At 40.5% G+C, this 19535-nt stretch overlaps 1 protein-coding gene, 1 long non-coding RNA gene and 1 other non-coding gene across 8 annotated transcripts; 2 read left to right on the top strand and 1 right to left on the bottom strand.

The window, feature by feature from the left end:
- The first annotated feature begins 3185 nt into the window (after positions 1-3185).
- Positions 3186-4572, top strand: LOC125315949. Its single transcript, XR_007199278.1, has 3 exons — positions 3186-3199; positions 3948-3956; positions 4346-4572. It is a non-coding gene; the product is annotated as an uncharacterized LOC125315949 (long non-coding RNA).
- Positions 4573-7803: 3231 nt separating this feature from the next.
- Positions 7804-7875, top strand: TRNAC-GCA. The gene has a single exon. It is a non-coding gene; the product is annotated as a tRNA-Cys (tRNA).
- A 4752-nt stretch (positions 7876-12627) lies between these two features.
- Positions 12628-19298, bottom strand: LOC115741902 (ABC transporter G family member 22-like). Of its 6 annotated transcripts, none has more exons than XM_030675920.2 (11): positions 19223-19298; positions 18654-19073; positions 16168-16238; positions 15314-15549; positions 15067-15222; positions 14782-14965; positions 14273-14581; positions 13873-14160; positions 13466-13750; positions 13259-13366; positions 12628-13172 (listed from the first exon to the last, which is right to left on the bottom strand). In XM_030675920.2, exons 2-11 carry the CDS (start codon positions 19063-19065, stop codon positions 12951-12953), a joined length of 2271 nt encoding a protein of 756 aa, XP_030531780.1. In that variant the 5' UTR covers positions 19066-19073; positions 19223-19298; the 3' UTR covers positions 12628-12950. The 6 variants fall into 6 exon arrangements, with proteins under 6 accessions (XP_030531780.1, XP_030531778.1, XP_030531781.1 ...); XM_030675918.1 differs by having other exon boundaries at positions 18654-19067; XM_030675921.2 differs by lacking the exons at positions 18654-19073; positions 19223-19298 and adding an exon at positions 15967-16026.
- Between the last annotated feature and the right edge of the window lie 237 nt (positions 19299-19535).

Genomic DNA, 19535 nt, shown 5'->3' with positions numbered 1-19535 from the left:
GAAAATTCTTGTTCAATGAGTTGTCTCACACCCTTACAATTTGAAGCATTGTCCGTAATAACTTGGACCACATTCTCATGTACAACTTCAATGATTACTTCTTTCAATAAGTTGAAAATGAAATGCATGTCCTTCCTTTCATTCGAACAATCAACCGATTTTATAAATATAGGATTTCCATCCAACACCGCCATAAAGTTAATAAGTGGCCTCCTTTGTGAGCCACTCCATCCATCACTCACGATACTTACACTCTTATCCTTCCACATTTTTATAATAGGTGCACACAAGCTCTCAATATTTACCTTCTCGTTTTGCAATAAAGTAGTCATCAACAAATTAAATTTCGATGGTACATATCCCGCAATGTTGTGATTAGCGACATAAGTGAAAGCTTCATGAAAGTAAGAGTTATTTGCTAGGTTAAACGGCAAGCCCGCCGAATAGAACATCCTTGCAATCAAATGATCTAAATGTTCCCATTGAGACATGTTGAATGCTTTCTCAATTGGTCCTCCACTCCCACTCCCACTTCCCATTTTCCTTTTCTTAGAGTCAAAGAATGAATCCATTTGCACACTACTATAACTAGAAAGTGGCAAAAGCACATTTCTAGGAGCATTACTCTGTAATCTATCATTGACCCCCTATCTAATCTTTCCATCTCCAAAAAATCTTATTTTTCTACTTTCCGCATTTTGCAATCCCTCTTCCACTTATCATCAACAAATGAGCCATAATTCTCGTGTAGGAACTCTTAAAATCTTTTTCACAAAAATTGCATTTCCAAGAACAATTCCGCCCCCCCCCGTGCATCTCCATGATTAGCCAACTTAGTAATATACCTCCACAGTGGTTTATTTAAATCTTCATTGGTACTGCTGTCCATGCTTGATAAGTTGATATCATTCTACAGAAATGCAATTACAAGGACTATAAATCTCAACATACAAGTTTTGGCCCCCAAAATAGACATCAAACATAGCTAGAGATATGCACGGAAGACAAAGACACTAGTTGAACATACAAAAAAGTGTTGCATATCAAAAGTGTTTCGATATACTCATGTCGATATATCACCATTGAAAAACTTAAGCTTTTTAGTTTTTCTTTCATTTTGAACAAACTCAATATGGTTTTGAGATCTCTAAGAGTTGTTGCCCACCCAGAACATTGAAGAATCTTATAAATGGCTCAAACAGCGGTTTAACAGACAGATTTAACGAATCCAACACGGGCTTGGGTCTTCAAAAGGATTAAGCTGTATTCTATCAAACCTCGCAGATAGTTTTCTGTCAACATACAAAGTGGCCCCCAAAATAGACATCAAACATAACCAGCAAATACAAAATGAGCTCCAGTAAAATTAACGTAGGTTATGACTCAAGTATCTAATTAACATAGGTTATGACCAGCAACTAGCTTGGGTCTTTGACAGCATCTAATTAACATAGGTTATAACCAAAGTAAATAGAGCTGCACAAACAATGAAGAATTATAGTACCAAGCTGCGCAACGACAAAATCAAGCGGAATCAAATCTCAGTAAAATTGCCACATGTGGCACAAGAACCGAGTATGTTATAAAAAATAATTCAAGAAATGGTGGAATCAAAAAAGCATCGAACAATAAAATTAAGTGGGGGAGAGAGATGGGAGTACGCAATTCGCAGGCCAAGATGAAAGGCGAATGAAATTGAGGAGATCTAAAACCACTGTCTCGAGCAAAAGCGCGAGTAGAGGAGGGGAAGCAGAGGAGATCAAAAGCCCCCATCTCGAGCAGAGGCGCGAGCAGAGGAGTGATACCTTGAGGTGGCACGCCAAGAGCAAAGGCGCAAACAGAGGCCAGCAATCGAGGCGGCGAGCTGAGGTGCAAGCAGAAGCTAGTCGACAAACGTGAGAGGGAGAGGAAGAGGCCGGCGCAAGCGAAGGCCGACGATGGGAGCTGGATTTGCGATGGGAGCCGGCGATGGCGGTGAGTCGTGAAAGGCAGAGGCTAGTGGACACTCGATAATCGTGAGAGGGAGAGGTAAGCCGGGTGACTGAGAGGGATGAGTTAGAAATTAGGTCAAAATTGGGCATTTTGACTATTTTAACGTCCGACACGCGAGTCCCTCGCATGTCCGTGTAGTTAATCGTGAGTTCGAACTCGGACACGCGTTGACCACGTGTCCAAAAAGAGTCCGGCGGTATCCCAGCATGTCAGACACATGTCCGACATGGAAAAAAATTGCAAAACTACGAGTCCGTGTAACATAGCATATCTCTGTCTTTTTCATGCTCTGCTAAGTAATTGCTCATTTCCTTCTCTTTTCTCTCGCGGTGTCTCCGGATCTTGATGAGGCATCAATGCGGTCGTCAAAACCTAATCGTGATGTGGCCATTACAGTGTCGAGCGATGAGTTTGACGCCGACACGAGATCTTTCGGTAGAGAGAGAGTTGGGGTCTGGATTTATTAGCAAATTTTCATGAAGTATGAGGACATTTTTAGTTACATTGGGAAAACTACACCTTATTGTGATTGTTATTCACCCAACCTAAACATACTATATCATCACAAAGAAGAAATAAACTTGAACAGGGAAGAGGAGACCATAAATTGGCAATAAAATGATGTGCCCTCATAATTATTTTTATTCTTACAATTTAATCTAACTTTAGCTTTTATTCAGGCTTGAACAGCTCACAAACCTATCAATCTATTCAATTTTTGTCTCATTACTCACTCCCCAGTAGCTCAGGTGACTTTTGATATAATTGGTCAAGCAGCGGCCGTTAGGCCACCTATTTTGAGGGTTCCCTTGCTGGGTTTTGTCCAGATTTGAGGTAGCAATCGGTTCAAAGGACCGTTGTATTAGCTCTGACCCTCGGCCATACATCTTATTGTCGGGTTGCGAATCGTAGACCCCTCAAATATGCAAACTTAATTGGATATGGATGCGGACTATGTCCATGAGCATAATAGTGGTTGGTGGAAGTCTCCTACAATCAGAGATGGATGGTCACAAGATATAATTTGATATTACTCTCTCTTTTTCTCGCTCCGCTAAGTAATTGTGCATTTCCTTCTCTATTCTCTCGCGGCGTCTCCGAATCTTGATGAGGCATCGATGCGGTCGTCGAAACCTAGTCATGACCATTACGGTATCAAGCGATGACTTTGATGCCGACACGAGATCTTTCGGGAGAGATAGAGAGAGTTGGGGTCTGGATTTTTTAGCAAATTTTCATGAAGTATGAGGACATTTTTAGTTACATTGGGAAAACTACACCTTATCGTGATTGTTATTCACCTAACCTAAACATACTATATCATCACAAAGAAGAAATAAACTTGAATAGGGAAGAGGAGACCATAAATTGGCAATAAATTGATATGCCCTCATAATTATTTTTATTCTTACAATTTAATCTAACTTTAGCTTTTATTCAAGCTTGAATAGCTCACAAACCCATCAATTTGTTCAATTTTTGTCTCATTGCTTACTCCTTAGTAGCCCAGGTGACTATTGGTATGTTTGGTCGAGCAGCGGTTGTTAGGCCACCTATTTTGAGTTATGGACACACGAGGCCAAAACATGTGTGTTGGGTATGCGACCCATCAACCTACTAGCAATGGGGGAGAAAACATAGCATGTCACAACAAAAGTTTGATTCTAGGCGTCAACAAAACACTGCTATCTATTCCAAAAACAAAAGCCCCTTAGCACCCCGGGAAGGGAGTGGGGGACTGCCCTATGCGCAAGCAACAACAGCACCGCCTCTACGAAGTCATAATCGAATCTTTCTATTGGCTTTCCCAATTCATTCGTGAATAAGAATTCATAGGCGTTACTAGTTGCAAGCGCTTCTAGCTACTTGCAACCCAATTGAATTCTAATCTGGTGCACCATTTTATCAATCGAGTCGAGCTCAGATTTCAAAATTCAAACTCAATCCAAGTGGAGGAGAGAGGGGTCTAGCCATCGAGCTCAGATCTCAACAATTCGACCGAGCGAAACGGGCCAACTTTTCTACCAAAAAAAAAAGAAAAGAATAACCGGGCTAACTCGGCTACATTGCACATGCCATGAGTAGAGTATCAGTTTTGGTAATCAACTTTACAAAAACTTGACAACAAGAGCATATAATAATGACGAGCGGGCTTGTTCCGTCCACGACATCAGTGAAACCGATCAAATCCACTACATGTGAAGGAGCCAATTCTTACATCGACTCCAAAGAAGACAAGCACTAGAGATGGCGGATCAATCATCCCCTACACAAACTAAAAGAACCCAAAAACCAAGTGGCGAGAAAAGCAGCCGAGGAACAACCCCATAAGATTTACAAATGAGATTTGCAGATAGAGAAAGAGAGATGGGAATTGGGAATCAGCTAACCATTGTTTTCCTTGACTGAGATCTCTGGGTCAGGAGGTGAAGTACAAGATGGGGCGAGGAGGAGGTGGAGGAGCTTGATGCAGGCGCAGGAGAACAATAGGAACATGACCATATACACGATCCAAGCACCCATTCTCCAAGCTGAAGCTTGAAACTCCCCATCCCCGATCTGGCCTTGAGAGATGCAGAGGCCGAGAACAATAGGAACATGACCATGTACACGATCCAAGCACCCATTCTCCGAGCTGAAGCTTGAAACTCCCCATCCCCGATCTGGCCTTGAGAGATGCAGAGGCCGTGCTCCTTTACTCAAATCTGGAGCACCAGCTAGAGAGAGAGAGAGAGAGAGAGAAAGGGTGTCTATGTGTTGTTTTTCTTTGGCCGCTCTTGTAGTTTTAAATGCACATCTCAAGCACAATGGGTAACGTGTAGTTGAAGGATGCTTTCGACTGACTCATGTTTGTGCCCATGCGAGTTGCAATAACGAAGCATGAACACTATTTTCATAAGCCTGATATCATAAAAGAAAACCCCAAACTTTAGCTCTTATTTTAATTATATCTTTTGTCTCACAAAGAACCTCCAGCTTTAGGTCAAGTATTAATTTTGCTCCAAACATTTTTTTTTGTCCCATAAAAAGCTCTCAACTTTAGGTCTTGTCTCAATTCTACCGTCCACTCCCAATTTTACCCTAGATTTTCAATCTCATAAAAAATCCGAAGCTTTTATTTGAGTCACAAATCTGCTCCCATTAACCCTTCGTCCAAAATTCTCGTTGACAACCGAGAAATGGAAAACTCCCAAGCATGAGCTATTCGAGTGCGAGCTCTCTGACCACGAGAGAGGGAACATTTCCAAGTACAATAGATCAAAGGCAAAATCAATAAGGGCGATTTGACAGATGGTTAATGGAGGTAGATTTAGGACACAAGTAAAAGTTAGTGATTTTTTATGAGACAAAAAAATAGAATAAAATTGAAATAAAGCTGGACTTTTTTATGAGAGAAAAAATATTTTCGGTAGAATTGGTACCTTTATTAAACCAAAAAAAAATTATGGTAGAACTGGGACTACACCCAAAGTTGGGGTTTTTTATAGGATAAAAAAAATTAGAGTAGAATTAGGAGTATACCTAAAGTTGGAGGATTTTTATGATACAAAAAGGTAAAATTGGGACAAGAACTAAAGTTGGAGATTTTTTAGGGTATTAAGCTCGTTTTCATAGGCTTTGTTTGAAAATTCAAAAAAAAAAAAGGTTGATGGAAAATTAGGTGGAAAATAGTAAATTCTTTTAAAATTTTGGCAAAAATCAAGTCGAGGAAAAATATAAAAATTGATGCATTTTCTCATCTCTTCTTCCTTCCCCTCCCTTTCTTCCAAATCAAGTGCAAGAAGAATGAGGCATCTTTTCATATCATGTGGATTTCACGTGAGATCCACCTACATCGAAGGTTCAGATACATTGAACTCATGTGCACTCGGATCACCTCAGAATCTTTTCAAGAGGGATAGCAATGCGCCATTGTCTTGCGTGAACTGCAATTTCACCTCTGGACATTAAAAGTCAGGTGTGTGGACCGTTTTAAATTGTTTGATTTTCGGTTTTCATCCTTCCTTTAAAGAGACAGCTTCAAATGTTGGGTGTGGAAGCCTCGTGGTAGTGGTCGTGGCGACGGCACGATAAAATTGTAAATAGAGAATCTCAAGACTTTGTATAACACTCAAGTAAAATATTGTCTCACACAATAAGTATACACTATATTGGAACAACAACTAATAACAAATTCACACAGTAGATGTAATAGGGGTACGCTATCGGTAAGTCGGTTATAGACATTGTGTGAAGCACATGTCGATAACGTAAGAGTAGAAACTCCGATGACTCGTCTCAAGCACGGGAAGCTACTCTATCTACTTACCCGACAGCAGCCAATCGAAGTTGACGTGAAGTTTACTTTCTCCACAACCACCCATCTAAGTTGAGAAAAAACATTTTCTTTCCTTCATTCCAGAAAATACTCTCGAATTTTACGTTCCAAAATTCAAACGAAATAGTTTAAGGACTCGTATAGTTCCAACAACGAATTCTAATATATGAACGTGATTGTCCAGGAGAAGAAAAGTTAGGATAAAAATTTTAGTTTGCTCATCCATTTTACCCTCGGAAGAAAGATAATTGACGTCTTGATTTGACTAATGATGTAAGGAGGGAGGACCAGGTGAGGGAAAACACTTACTAACTTTGCATGATATTGCTCTTACTCGTTGCCTATTTATTTTGTTTCTTTTCCGACATAAATCAGGGAGTTGAGATGCGGATTAAATGATTTGGGTCCTCACTATCCAACGAGGCAAAATGCTAAAAATAAAATAAGAATAAGAATAAAAAAAACCATCCTAGCGAAATGTGCAATGACATACAATCCTAGCGAAAATTAAGATCTCGACGCGCACAGAACCATGTCGTTTTGAAGCTACAAAGCTAAACAACAGGTTAGACTTGCCATAAAATGACATCGTGTTGCACACGCCATCACTCTATTTTTCGCTCAAGTGACACGTCATCCGCACACGTGATCCTTGTTTGCCATGCCAGCTATCCCATCAGCTTAATTAGAAGAAAAGTTAATGGGTGAGTATTTTTGTGCTCAAGTTATAAAATCATGCTTACTTTGGCATTTGGCCTATAAAAAACAAAATGGTTAATAGTATGAAAAATCTCAAACTGATACACATATGACAAATTTACTCAAAAAAAAAAAATTTTGACCACAAAAATCCCCAAACTGGTACACCCGTGATAAATTTACCCAAACTATTTTTTTGACTACCAAAAACTCTAAACTGATACTTTTGTGACAAATTTACCCTAAACTAATTTTTTTTATCAAGAAAAATCTCAAGCTGGTATATATATGACAAATTTACCTTCCATTAAATTGGATTAATAACACGAAAAATCCTAAATTGATAAACTTGTGACAAACATAGGTAAAAATCCTAAACCGATACACCCATGAATTGCCACATGCCATCCAACTTAGCAATTTGACGGTTAGATTCAACGAAAACTAACGGAAGATAAATCTGTCACAGGTGTACCAGTTTGGGATATATTTGTCATAAGTGTACCGGTTTGGGGATTTTGGTGGTCAAAAAAATAATTTATGGTAAATTTGTCACAAATGTACCAGTTTAGGGTTTTCTACGATATTAACCCAAAATAAAAATATTTATGGTCCTTTTCATTGGGCAAGTAATTCTGGTATGAGAAATACGTTTTTTGACAAGAAAAATCAGAATTTTTTCCCCTTAAGAAAAATTAGTTAGTGTCGCCCTTCCATGAAACGAAGCCGAAGTTCTATATCTAGCTGGAGAGTCTGTATAATTATAAAAAATTGGGTTTCCCGAAGCATCAAAGGGGTCCATAGCTCAGTGGTAGAGCATTTGACTGCAGATCAAGAGGTCACCGGTTCGATCCCGGTTGGGCCCTTCAACTTGGAATTTTTCTTTTCCCCTTCTCTTTCTTGCCTGCCTCTTTCGAAAACCGCTGTTTACATTTTTTTTTTTTTTTGTTGAATTAGTTCGAATGTGAGATGGCCTTCTGGACATAGCATTAAATGAATGTTGTTAGAGTTTCCCCAAAAATAATCAAAGTAAATGCTTTTTAATTCAATTGAGATTTTATTAGACGCACGGTCCCTCCCTCTCTCTTTCTGCGTTAAAGATGAGATGCATCATTTCAGTTTTCTTTCAATCGTCGTTAATTTTGGAGTCTTGCCATTTTGCTACTATGATGCTCGCTTTTACTTCGATTTTAACACATTACGATTAAGGATAATGCTGGGTAAATTGTTCAACCGCACGACTGGAAAACAAATAATGAACCTAATATTTATAATTCAACATTGATGCAATCTCGGGTTACGTTTGGTCGTACGGATAAAATTTATCATATCCTGTGTTTGATAGTTGTCTAGGATAGGATAAATGGGGTATAAGGAGGATATGAGGGGGATAAAATTATCCTAGGAGAGGAGATGGGATAGAGTCGGATAGCATTTCTTTTATCCATAAGACTATAAATTGCACGCTTAAGCTACTACCCTTTCATCAAGCCCCATCCGCCTCTCTGGTGGTTGTCCGCCTCTTCGATTGTGATAGGTAGCTTCTCGGGAGATGGGCCACCTCCCTAGCGGAGGCAAGGATAGTGGTGTTGGTCTCAATCTGGTTCATCTTCCCTTTCTTTGGCCCCATCAGCTCACAGATTTAACGCGAGAAAGTTATCTTGGAATGGACTGTTGGGTTCTTAAGAACATCATGTACGCCCAAGCAATTGATAAGTTAAGATATAAAGTTATCATACTTTAAACCCACAATTCACCAAACAGAAGATATGATATGATCAAATTCTTGGATTTCTTGTTCTATTATATTCGATCTTATCCCGACTAGAAATCCAAACGACCAAATGCAGCCTTAAAGGTCTCGGAGAAAATGCACTTTTTCTCTCTACTTTTGTAGTATAATTTCTAACCTCGCACTCACAAGTTCTTAATCAATGAGCTATGAATGTATGGACTTAGTCGATTCATTAGAGTCATAAAACAGAATAGAATAGAATAAGCCTATATACAGTCAGGTTCTTGCACGCGCTACTAGATTATCAAATATACACTGCATAATTGCCTGTGCTTTGTGTGGGGAAAATTAAGAACCGGCAATTGTTTTACTACAAGTTTGTAACAACATAAGTGGAAACTATGTTTCCTTGAGTAAATGCCAAAAATTCTGCAAAAGTGAGCTTCTCCTTGTCCAATCCTTAACTTTTCGAAGAATCCTTCGTCAATGGTTTACAAAATATACAAAGAATACATTCGGGTATTTTATCGAGAAAAAAAGATAGAAATGTTCATCTGACTTTGAACATCTTTAGGTGGCAGAATTCTATTGATTCATCCCAAATAAACAAATCTTATGTGTTGATAAATTTCAACAAGTGTAGGTAATTATAAAAAGAACTATTGAAAAAATGATCAGTGACTCTTTTTTCCGAGTAACTACCAGATTACCGTGTTTTTTTTATTATGAGTTTGCTAGTTGTCAGTTTTTATACTAACTTACTTACTTTTATTCGAATAATGACTAACAATTCCAATTTACTAGCTTTTGAATGAAATTAACAATCTAAGATAGACAACATGTGCTTTTAGCTTAAATTAACACTAATTTTGGGTTACCAACCCATACCTGAGTTAATTATTAATGTTGAATTTATTTTAATTATCAACGTTTCTATTGAGTTACCAAACTTATTTGTCTTGGATAGTAGTCATTTACCTTTACTACTCTCTTTAGAGATTATCAACCTAAATCAGTGTGATTTGCCATTTTTTCTTTTATTAAATCGTGAGATAGGATTGAGTAACCAACCCTCGTTGGAGCTACTTACTGACGTTTTATTTCGTTTTTTTATTTGCCAAATTTAATTACATTTACACATTTTTATTTGCATTCTCAGCAACGTCGTTGATTTACCATCTCTTTTTTAGGAATTACGTACCTTTATTTGAGTTAGCAAATAAGTTACCAGATAAATTACATTCCTTAATTAGAAATTACATACTTTTATCATTTACAACTCTTCACTCCGCTTAAGTTACTAGGTAATTCGGACCAACTATAATTTGAGTTAGTTACCACGTTTATTTTTCTTTTAATTTTTCAAATCTGTAGCCACATTTATATGTCTTTCTTAACTATGCATCAAATTTACCAATTCTAATGTCACACTACTGACTTTATTTGAAGTGATTTATCCACTTCTCTTCAAGCGAGTTATCAGTTAGTTTAGGATTACCATTTCTTACTTGAGTTAACAACCTTTTTTTTTTTTGTTTAATTATGAGGTTACTTAATTGATGGTTAGTAGCCCATATAAAGGCAGTAACTTAATAAGGGAGTTGGTAAATATAAGGCAATACTGAGAAAGGTAAATAAAAGTTGGTAAAATATAATACATACTTTTCTTTTATGGTATAAGAGAAGTTGTAAACTGAAAAAATAAATAAATGTTGATAACTACCTTACATAGGAGTTATTATAGTAAAACTAGTTGATGACATAAACTTAGAAAATTAGGCATAGTGAGTGAGGTAAGTAAAAGTGGTAACTTAATTGCTAATTCCGAAGAAAAGAAATTATCGTTGATAAATAACTCAAATGAGAGTTGCAAACCCAAAACTAGTTGGTAACATAATCGGAGAAAAGTTGGTAAGTCACACAAAAATGCTTAATAATTCCATATAATATCTTCTTTGTTAACCACTTTTTCATAAAGAAGAGTAGGGCCTTTGTTATAAGATATAAGGGACGTTAGTAATTAAAAGTTGGTAATTTTTTATTGTAGTTATTGAATTCGATGCCATGGTAAGAAAGATAAATAAAAGTGCATAAAAGATAAGAGAACTTTTTGTTTTAAGATGCAAACGAAGTTGGTAGTTAAAAAAAGAATTAAATGTTGATAACTAATTCAAATAAGAGATACTATTATAGAACTAGTTGATAACGTAATCTCAGGAAATTGGAGTTGGTAATCAATGCAAAAAAGAGTGGTAACTCAATAGAAGAGTTCGTAAAGTTTTGAAAAAATGATCTTGGGTAAGTAACTTAAATTAGAGTTGCCAACCCAAAACTAGTTGGTAACATAATCGGATTAAATTGGTAAGTTGCACAAAAAAAGCCTTAGTCATTTCATACAATAGTTGCTAAATTTAAGGAGTTGATAAGAAAGGGAAGAAAAATTGATAAAGAGAGAATTTTTTTTTTTTTTTATAGAGATAAGTAGGGGTGAGCGGTTCTCGGTCCGGTCCGATTCCCATAAAAAACAAGGAACCGAACCGGTGATCCCGGTTCCCATTTTTGGGAAGCGCAAACCGGACCGACCACCCTCTAATGGTCCAGTCCAGTTCTCGAGAGGTTCCAAGGAACCTATGTTCGTGAAAAAATTATGCACCCGTTAAAATCTCAATAGGAGCCAAGAAAAGAGAGCATTGAACATTTACCTTGACGAGATACGATTGCGGCCGCGATCGGCTAAAACGGAGCGAGAGAGGGAGGCAAGAGTTTAGACTCAAGCTGAGATCTTGAGCGAGAGGCGTCGAGCAAGAGGAATGCAACACGGGCAAGAGGGACTGAGCGAGTCGAGCGAGAGGCGCATGCGTGAGATGGGACTAAGCGAGTTGAGCAACACTGGAGGCATTGAGCGGAGATGCACGCACGCATGAGAGATGAAGGCTGAGCAGTCGGGCTCCTAGGGTGAGGCACAGAGATAGGAACGACTATTGGGAATTGCGAGTCGCAAGAGAAGTGGAGACTAGAGAGGCAAGAAAGGAGGTCTGCGCCTGAAGTGAAGCAAAGCAAACCCTAAACCTAAACAAGTAAACATTAGATTTACTTTTAAAAATAATTTTTAAAAAAAGATCGGTCCGGTCCGGTCCTAGGCCCTGGAATCAAGAACCGGACCGGATCCCTCTAAAACCGGGAACCGGACCATTGGTCCCGGCCAGGTCCAGGCGATCCCGATCCAGGCGGTTTTTTTTGCTCACCCGTAGAGATAAGAAAAGTAGGTAATTTAGAAAAACATAAACGCTGATAATTAATTCAACACAAAACTAATTGATAAAATAAAATTCCAAAAAAAAAAAAAACAGGTACGTGTGAAGCTTTGTAATTTTTGTATAAGAGTTGATAAATTTGGTAAATGATAACAAAAGTTCATAAATATGAGTAAAAATGAAAGTTAGTAATTTAAATGAGAGTTGGTAGCAAAGGAAAATGGAAAGTTAATCACGAAGAATTTGGAAATTCATTCGAATCCAAAAATTGATAAATTCAAGTACTAATTGGTATGTTTAAAGCGTCGATAAGAAAAACAACTAAAAGAGTTGATAATTTCATAAATGTATCGGTAAGTTATGAATAATCAACCCAATTATAAGGTAATCGAAAAATTTGTTTACTTTTGTGTGTGTGTGTGTGTGTGTGTGTTACACTTATCAACTTTTTACAAATTTACCGGTATGGAAAAATTAGTTTTTAGCAAATGATAAGATTGTTATCTTGGTCATCCTCAGTCAGAGACTACAGTTTGGGCACGTATGATAAGGGATGTTCTTCCGTTTAACTTTGAACCTCCACTCAATTCTATGCATCAGCAATCACAAACTACATTAGGCTACCGGTGTTTTTATGGGAGAAAATGGTCGATCTTGATCATCATCATGCCGTCGCAACTTTTAACTGAACTAAGAACCAACAAAACCGAGCTACAGGTGTCTGTAATTAGGTCCAAAATGTGCTTTAATGGATGTTCTTGATGGTGCTATTTCACAATTTATGAGGCATGGATATACCCTCAGCGCCTGCAACTGGTCGTCTTTGCCGGTGGTGACCTTAGTCGAACCTGGAAACTCCTAATCCTTCCCAAAATCTCTTGGAGCATTGGAGGGGTTCTCCAGATTCTCTGCATTTTTTGTTATGCCTGGAGAAATTTGTTCCAGGTTCATCTCAAGCTGCCGATGGCAGTTTCATTCTTCGCAATGAAATGTATGCCAGAAGGCGATAACCAAAAACCATAATCACCAACGCAGTCACTTCCTTCAGACCATCGTCTATGATCATCCCGTTTACGCTCGATAATTTGTGCTTGTACTGTATCTTGATGAGAAGCTTGTAAGTGTGGTAGTTGAAAGACATGTAGCGGATCCAGGACACGAACACTGGAACTTCCTGCGAAAGGGCAATGCGTCACGTATCTGTCTTCAACAAACGTATGGGTGACAATGTTCTCTGCAGCGATTTTGGGATTTGCTTACCTTAACAAAGTACCCTCCAGCGAGCATGAAGGTCATGACTGTCACCGAGGCCAATGTGGTCGCCCTCTTCATGTCCATTAATGTCGCCCCGATAGCTAGTCCCAGTCCCTGCCATCACCCACCAAATTCCAGTGAAATTGGTGATGAGACCGTGAGACGAACCTTGATGAAGTATTCGATTGTGAGCCTAAAGGAATTTCAAAGTACCTGAGCAGCGACTATGCACAGGAAGACTGCCAGCAAGCTCAGGAAAAAGGACCCCGCATCCAGCGTGAGGCCCGCCATGAAATAAACGACCACCAGGAAAAGTATGGGGAGTATCAGGTCTAGCGGGAGGTCGCTCATGGTCCTAGCCAAGAAATACGCGCTGAGCCTGTACATATCAGCCGCTCGCTCCTTGCTCAGCATCGCTCTCTCTTGAGGAAACGTGAAGATGGCCGTGAAGACCGGGAAAAATCCCCAGAAGACGGCGATGAAGAAAAGCAGCCCCGCCTGCAATGCGATGCAGGAACATATACGCTTCAGTTACAGTTGATTCCATGACCATGGTTTTGCTGAACTATTTTCCCAGTGCGTAGGCGATAAAAATTTGTATGCTCGTACGACTACTATACCTGATCCTGAAGGCCCTTGGGGCTACTGCTGTCCGATCTCCACCAGAGCAGTCCCAGAATAATTGCAGTAGATAGGACTTGTGTTACCCTTAACCAGCTGAAGTACTCGTGCCGTCGCTCTTTGATCCCTCTGCAGAACAAGATAGAGTATTGTCGCCACCAGCTCGCTCCCCAGTTCCGCTTGGGTGAAGACACCTTCGACTTGAGCATTTCGTCCAGCGGGAGCGCAGCCATGAGCTTCTTCTTCTCGCTCTCCGCTACCCGCGTCTCATAGGCCTCCACTAGATACTGCATTGGCAAGAAAGGGCAGCAGGCAATCATATGAATACGTCGATCACACTTTTTCACCTGTTGAGTTTCATGTCAGTCGAAGTTCATAAAAGTATGACCGAAGTGTTACCTCGTGAACATCGGTTGGAGATGGCTTCCCATTCCTTGTCTGAGTTTCTGCATTCTCCATCTGTACTCTATCCTCTAGTTCTGATGGCACAGAAACGTCGTTAACGTTCCCATTTGCTAGGTCTAGCAAGAATTCTGCGGGATTCATGGCGATTAAAGGAGAACATCCTATTGATGAGAAGTAAATCATCACTTCTGATGCTTTGCCGAAGTAGAGTAAACTCCCTTTCCCTAGCAGGATCAGCTTGTCGAATTTGTGGAAGAGCCTGCTCGATGGCTGGTGTATCGTAGTCACCACCGTCTTCCCGGCCTGAACCAAAATGATTCCTAGTTATAAATATTGCAATTTTCTAAGGCATGGACCATGAAAATCAGGAAACTCCTTCCTGGTAGCTGGCAATGCTGCTATATTGAAGGTAAATGCATAGGAATACATATCCTCTTCATCGAAATGGGCAGAGTAATTCAGGGCAGTTGGGGAAAAAGAAAGTAATCAGTAAATTGTCGTACCTCCGCTATGTCTTGTAACATCTGAACGATCCTCAATGCGGTTGTGGAATCCAATCCGGAGGTCGGTTCATCGAGAAACAGAAGAGAAGGATTGATTATGATTTCGTTGCCTATGCAGACTCTCTTCCTCTCTCCACCTGATACTCCACGAACAAAGGAACCGCCGATCATTGTGTCCTGACACCTATTCCCAATAGTTTGAGTCAGTATTAACTTTAAGTAGCTTCAAATCCTGTAATTGATTGGCACTAGACATCTACATAATTAGCAGGAGAAGAAATTTACCTCTCCAAGCCTAGCTCATAGATGACATCCATTGCCCGTTTTTCCTTTTCCTCTCTTGTCAACGATTTCGGAAGTCGTAGGAGAGCCGCATAAGTCAGAGTCTCTTTCACGGTAAGGTGAGGAAATAAGACATCGTCCTGAGTTACGAATCCTATTCTGCAGCATTTTACGCAATAATGTTAGGACTGTACTACTGCAGGCACTTGTTCATTTTCTGTTCATGGCAGGAAAATTGCTAGTATGATACCTGCTTTTCAAGAACTTGGAGTATGGCTGGTCATTATAGGTGATTGAACCACCAACAGTGGGTTTCATTATCCGGCCACCTAGAAGATTCAGCAGCGTGGTTTTCCCACTTCCTGAAGGCCCCATCAGCGCGAGAACTTCTCCCGGATTCACCGATCCTGTGATCCCGTGCAGTATGTCCTTCTCTTGCTTCGCCTTCATTCCTTTGAGGATTACCTTGTATGTCACGTCCGTGAACTGTAACAAAGAGAACAAGAAGAAAATTTCACTTCAGTAAAATGAGTACCAGGATCTAACCGGCAATCGTGTTATGCTAGGACACTATTACATGCATTGCCCAAAAATTTTCATCCCCTCTTCTTTCCTCAGCAGCTCTAGTTTTAATGTTTGCCTTGGCATCGGCCTGTGAGTTTGACTCATGTGCCGAGACCGACTCGCCAGAGTCTGGTCTCAAAACCGAAGTGAAGATGGGCTATCTGGTCTTCCTTCAGACTTTGTAAACTAGATAAGCCTCACCGAGGTACGACCCAATTGCATTTTCTCAAATAGTTCGAGTCTCGAGATATGTTATGCTGCTTATTTCGTAGGAAAGAAGAGAGAGTCTTGTACAAAAATGTCGCATGAGATGGAACTCAGTACAAGACTGAACCTGACCATCTTAGCCAATTTGTTTCTAACAGGCCCCGTGCATAGCTAAAATCTCCCATTGCTCGCCTGTTGCAAATAGATGTAGGAAATCAATCGATGCACCATAAGCAGAAACCAGGTCGAAAACTCCTGTAGATGCGCTTTCAGAGCAGAGAGAGGCAGAGAGGTAGAGAGAGTCTAGGGAGCCTCCACGGCGAGTACCATCACCTTGAGATAGATGGGCAGCGTTGGCTCAGCCTGGAACTTTGGTCTCTGCGTCCCGGCTTCCAGATCCTCAGCTGCAATAGACATGGATGAAGATTTCTTACGTGAGTGAGGAATTCATCAAAAAAGGAGTTATGCCGCAGTATGTTGCGACGCCTTTCGACCTACAAGTCTTACATTTGTACCATAAATCTACTGAACTCATGCTGCACTTGTGGCCTTATTAGTTCACCATCATAATTCAGAAAAAAACTCCATTTCCAACTTGTTTCATACAGTACTGATCACTAGATAGTGCAGCTGATCGAAAGAAGCAGGCCTTTTAGCCCGAAAAGTTTTCTGATTATGGACTTGATTGGTCCTGGTTGATTATAATGACAAAGAATTTTACAAAGATGAGTTCTGTTCTCACGAGCTCGATCGAACCATAAAAAGCCGACCGGCTCCTTTTGTACGATAGGATGTCGACGTGATCAGTGTCCATGGCACCTAATTAAAGTTGGTTTTGATAAAATTTTCTTAGTATCTTTTAGCATTCCTGGTAAATCAAGAACTGAATTCATCAAGTGAACCGAACACAAAGAGAGCTAGAGACGTTTTAGCCTTTCAGGTTCAGTGAGGTGGAGATGATAGAGATAAGTGAACCGGCGAGACAAAAAAGAACTTTGACCCCCGGTTGGTTTGGGGGGCTTTTCAAAGGGTCGTGACCTACTTCTTGAAATTGAGTAGGAGAAAGAGCAGAAAAGTCATGCTTAGGTACCACGAAAATTCAAACATCTTAGCTAAAAGATTTACTACTGTCGCCACATGGTCCCAAACCTAAACCACTCGATTTACTATTGTGTGGTGCGGACGAGGACGGAAGGTCAATCCACATGTTTTATGCTCGGATGCTTCGTCTCGGAACCGTTTGATCACGTGGGTCTCAACACATGACCAATGATGCAAATGATATTGTAGTAACTTCTAATCCAACATAGGTCGTCCCTGAAGATCACATGAGACCGCATGTATCTAGACAACCGGATTAACCGGGACGAATAAGTTAACTCGAGAAGGAAAAGCTAGTTTAGTTAGACATGTATATCAATTAATTGCAGGTCACTGATTAGCTTCTTCACACCTCCAGAAAAAAAAAAAAAAAAAAAAAAAAAAAAAAAAAGGACTTTACTTCAATGATCCATCCGGCTTTTCTACTCGCATCTGTCCTAACCCATGAGATTAGCGGTAAATTTCATAAACTTGCAGCTCAGCTTAGATTGTGTTCTCTCATCATAAAAGGTTAAAAGGCAGAGAGAAGAGTTTCTATTCTCCTTACCAACTTGGACATGCACTATACTACAAAGTGATAAGCACATAATTAGATGTTAAATATGATCCACTTGGGTGTGGGGGAGGTCATCTCATGCAGGGGATGAGAGAGAGAGAGAGTGGAGATTGCAAGTTGGGGCTCATCTCTTGATGGGTGTCAAATCGCCTACGGGTGCAAAATTCATCTCTTGTCTACCCAAGTAATTTTCGATCAAAATTGATCGGTGGACTCAATTAACACAGATACAAAAGGTTTAGGACTAAATTTACATAATTAAAAGGTTTAGAACTGAATTGCCATCAATGTAATAGATTTAGGACTTTTTCGATTCTTTTAGCGATGCAAATTCAATAGTTCATGAAAGTGGTCACAAGAGATAGGTCTAGTATTTGTTGGTGCAATATATATCAATTCTCTATACAATTTTTTTAATAGAACCGGGACGGATCATCAACTCAAAGTGGCCGCATTACTTTACGAACGACAAACCCACTTGAACAATCATGATTTCGATGCCAAAATCACGACACGTCGTTCACCAAAAATGTCGAAGCTCGGTGCCTAACAAGTTACTGTTCCACGTGTGGATAGTGGCCACGATTTAGCTTGCCACTTTCTTTGTCCCCTTCTTTTCGAGAAGAGTACCGATTAGGGCTCTTAATAGGAATTAATCTGCAAATAGCGAACGGTGACTAACTCATGGAAATTTAAGCTAATTCAACGGAGAAAATGTGACCCTCCAAGTCCAATTTTTAACTTAGCTTACCACATAAAAACTTTGAATTTAATTCATCTTTCGTTAGATCACTCAATGTTCTCATTGCAATATAGTCAGTTTAGATCTAAGTGCATAATTAACCATAGCTCACCTGTACTTAGATACCTAGGTATTCAAAATACGGGCCTTATAATTAGATGAAGACTAGACATACACGCACACATTATAAGCCATGATCCCATGCATGGTCAAATGAATGCTTTTCCGGTCACGGGGTTTTCCAGAATCAAGCAACCTCGCCTTCACGGCAATCATTTCCGAAATTAAATGAAAAAACGGCCATCCACATGCTAGATGATTTCATGGACCACAGCTTAAATTTATATCTTGGGAAGCATAAAATTATGGAGCAAGGTTGAAAGAAAGAGGAAATCGGGCACGTTTCGAGTATGAACTTACGTATGTCGTCGTCGTCGCTGAAGGGCTTGGAGTCGGCGATGTCCTCGGGGGGCATGCTGAAGCCAGTGAAGGAGAAGGAGAAGCCGAGGCTGGCGCTGGAGGCCCGGCTCAGCGCCGCGCCGCTGCTGACCTCGTCGAGCTCGACCTTGTTGAGCTGCGCGCTCCGGGACTTGCGGATGTGCGCGTTCCGGCTCGTGCTCCCCCGCCCCGGCGACGCCAGGATCAGCCTCCGGCTGGACTTCCTCGACAGCGTCCCTCCTGTCTCCGACGACGACGCCCCGCCGGAAGGCTGCTGCCCCCCAGCGGCCTCGCCCGAGGGGGTCCCCGACTTGAAGGCCGCCGCCACCGTCTCCAGCAGCTGGTCCGAAATCGTCCTCGCCAGCCCGGGGGAGCTTGTTCTCTCCATCGCCATGGCTATCGCCACATGCAAGATTTTCATCAACACCTCTCAATTAATCTTTTAGCGGTTTCAACGACATTAATGATGATGTTCCTAGTCAAAGCTACTCAAATTTAACTGATCGTTAGAAGGGCATCTTGTACATATGCAATGTATAACGTCTCCGTACCTGAGTGGTGATGAGTCGTGGGAAGGATGAATTGGTAAAGGCAGAGAGTATGCCGCTTCCTGTAAACTGCCTCGCTCTCTCCAAGATGAGTGGAGTCCCCTCCTCTTTATAGAGGGGGCAATTAGGAGGGCAGAGAAGGTGAAGTTACGGGACTACCCCTCCACTTGTTCACTTATTGCCAAGCACGTGTTACGCCTACCCCTTCATGATCATGACCCCAAAGCCAAGAAGCCAACAACTTCTAAAGTGAACACACGTCCAAAGGCTCATCCCTCCCGTCATCCATCGCATCCCTATACTCGTTACAAGGACT

The sequence above is a fragment of the Rhodamnia argentea genome, chromosome 7 (genome assembly GCF_020921035.1).
Source record: "Rhodamnia argentea isolate NSW1041297 chromosome 7, ASM2092103v1, whole genome shotgun sequence".
NCBI classification, from domain to species: Eukaryota; Viridiplantae; Streptophyta; class Magnoliopsida; order Myrtales; family Myrtaceae; genus Rhodamnia; species Rhodamnia argentea.
This window is presented reverse-complemented; position numbering and strand designations above follow the sequence as displayed.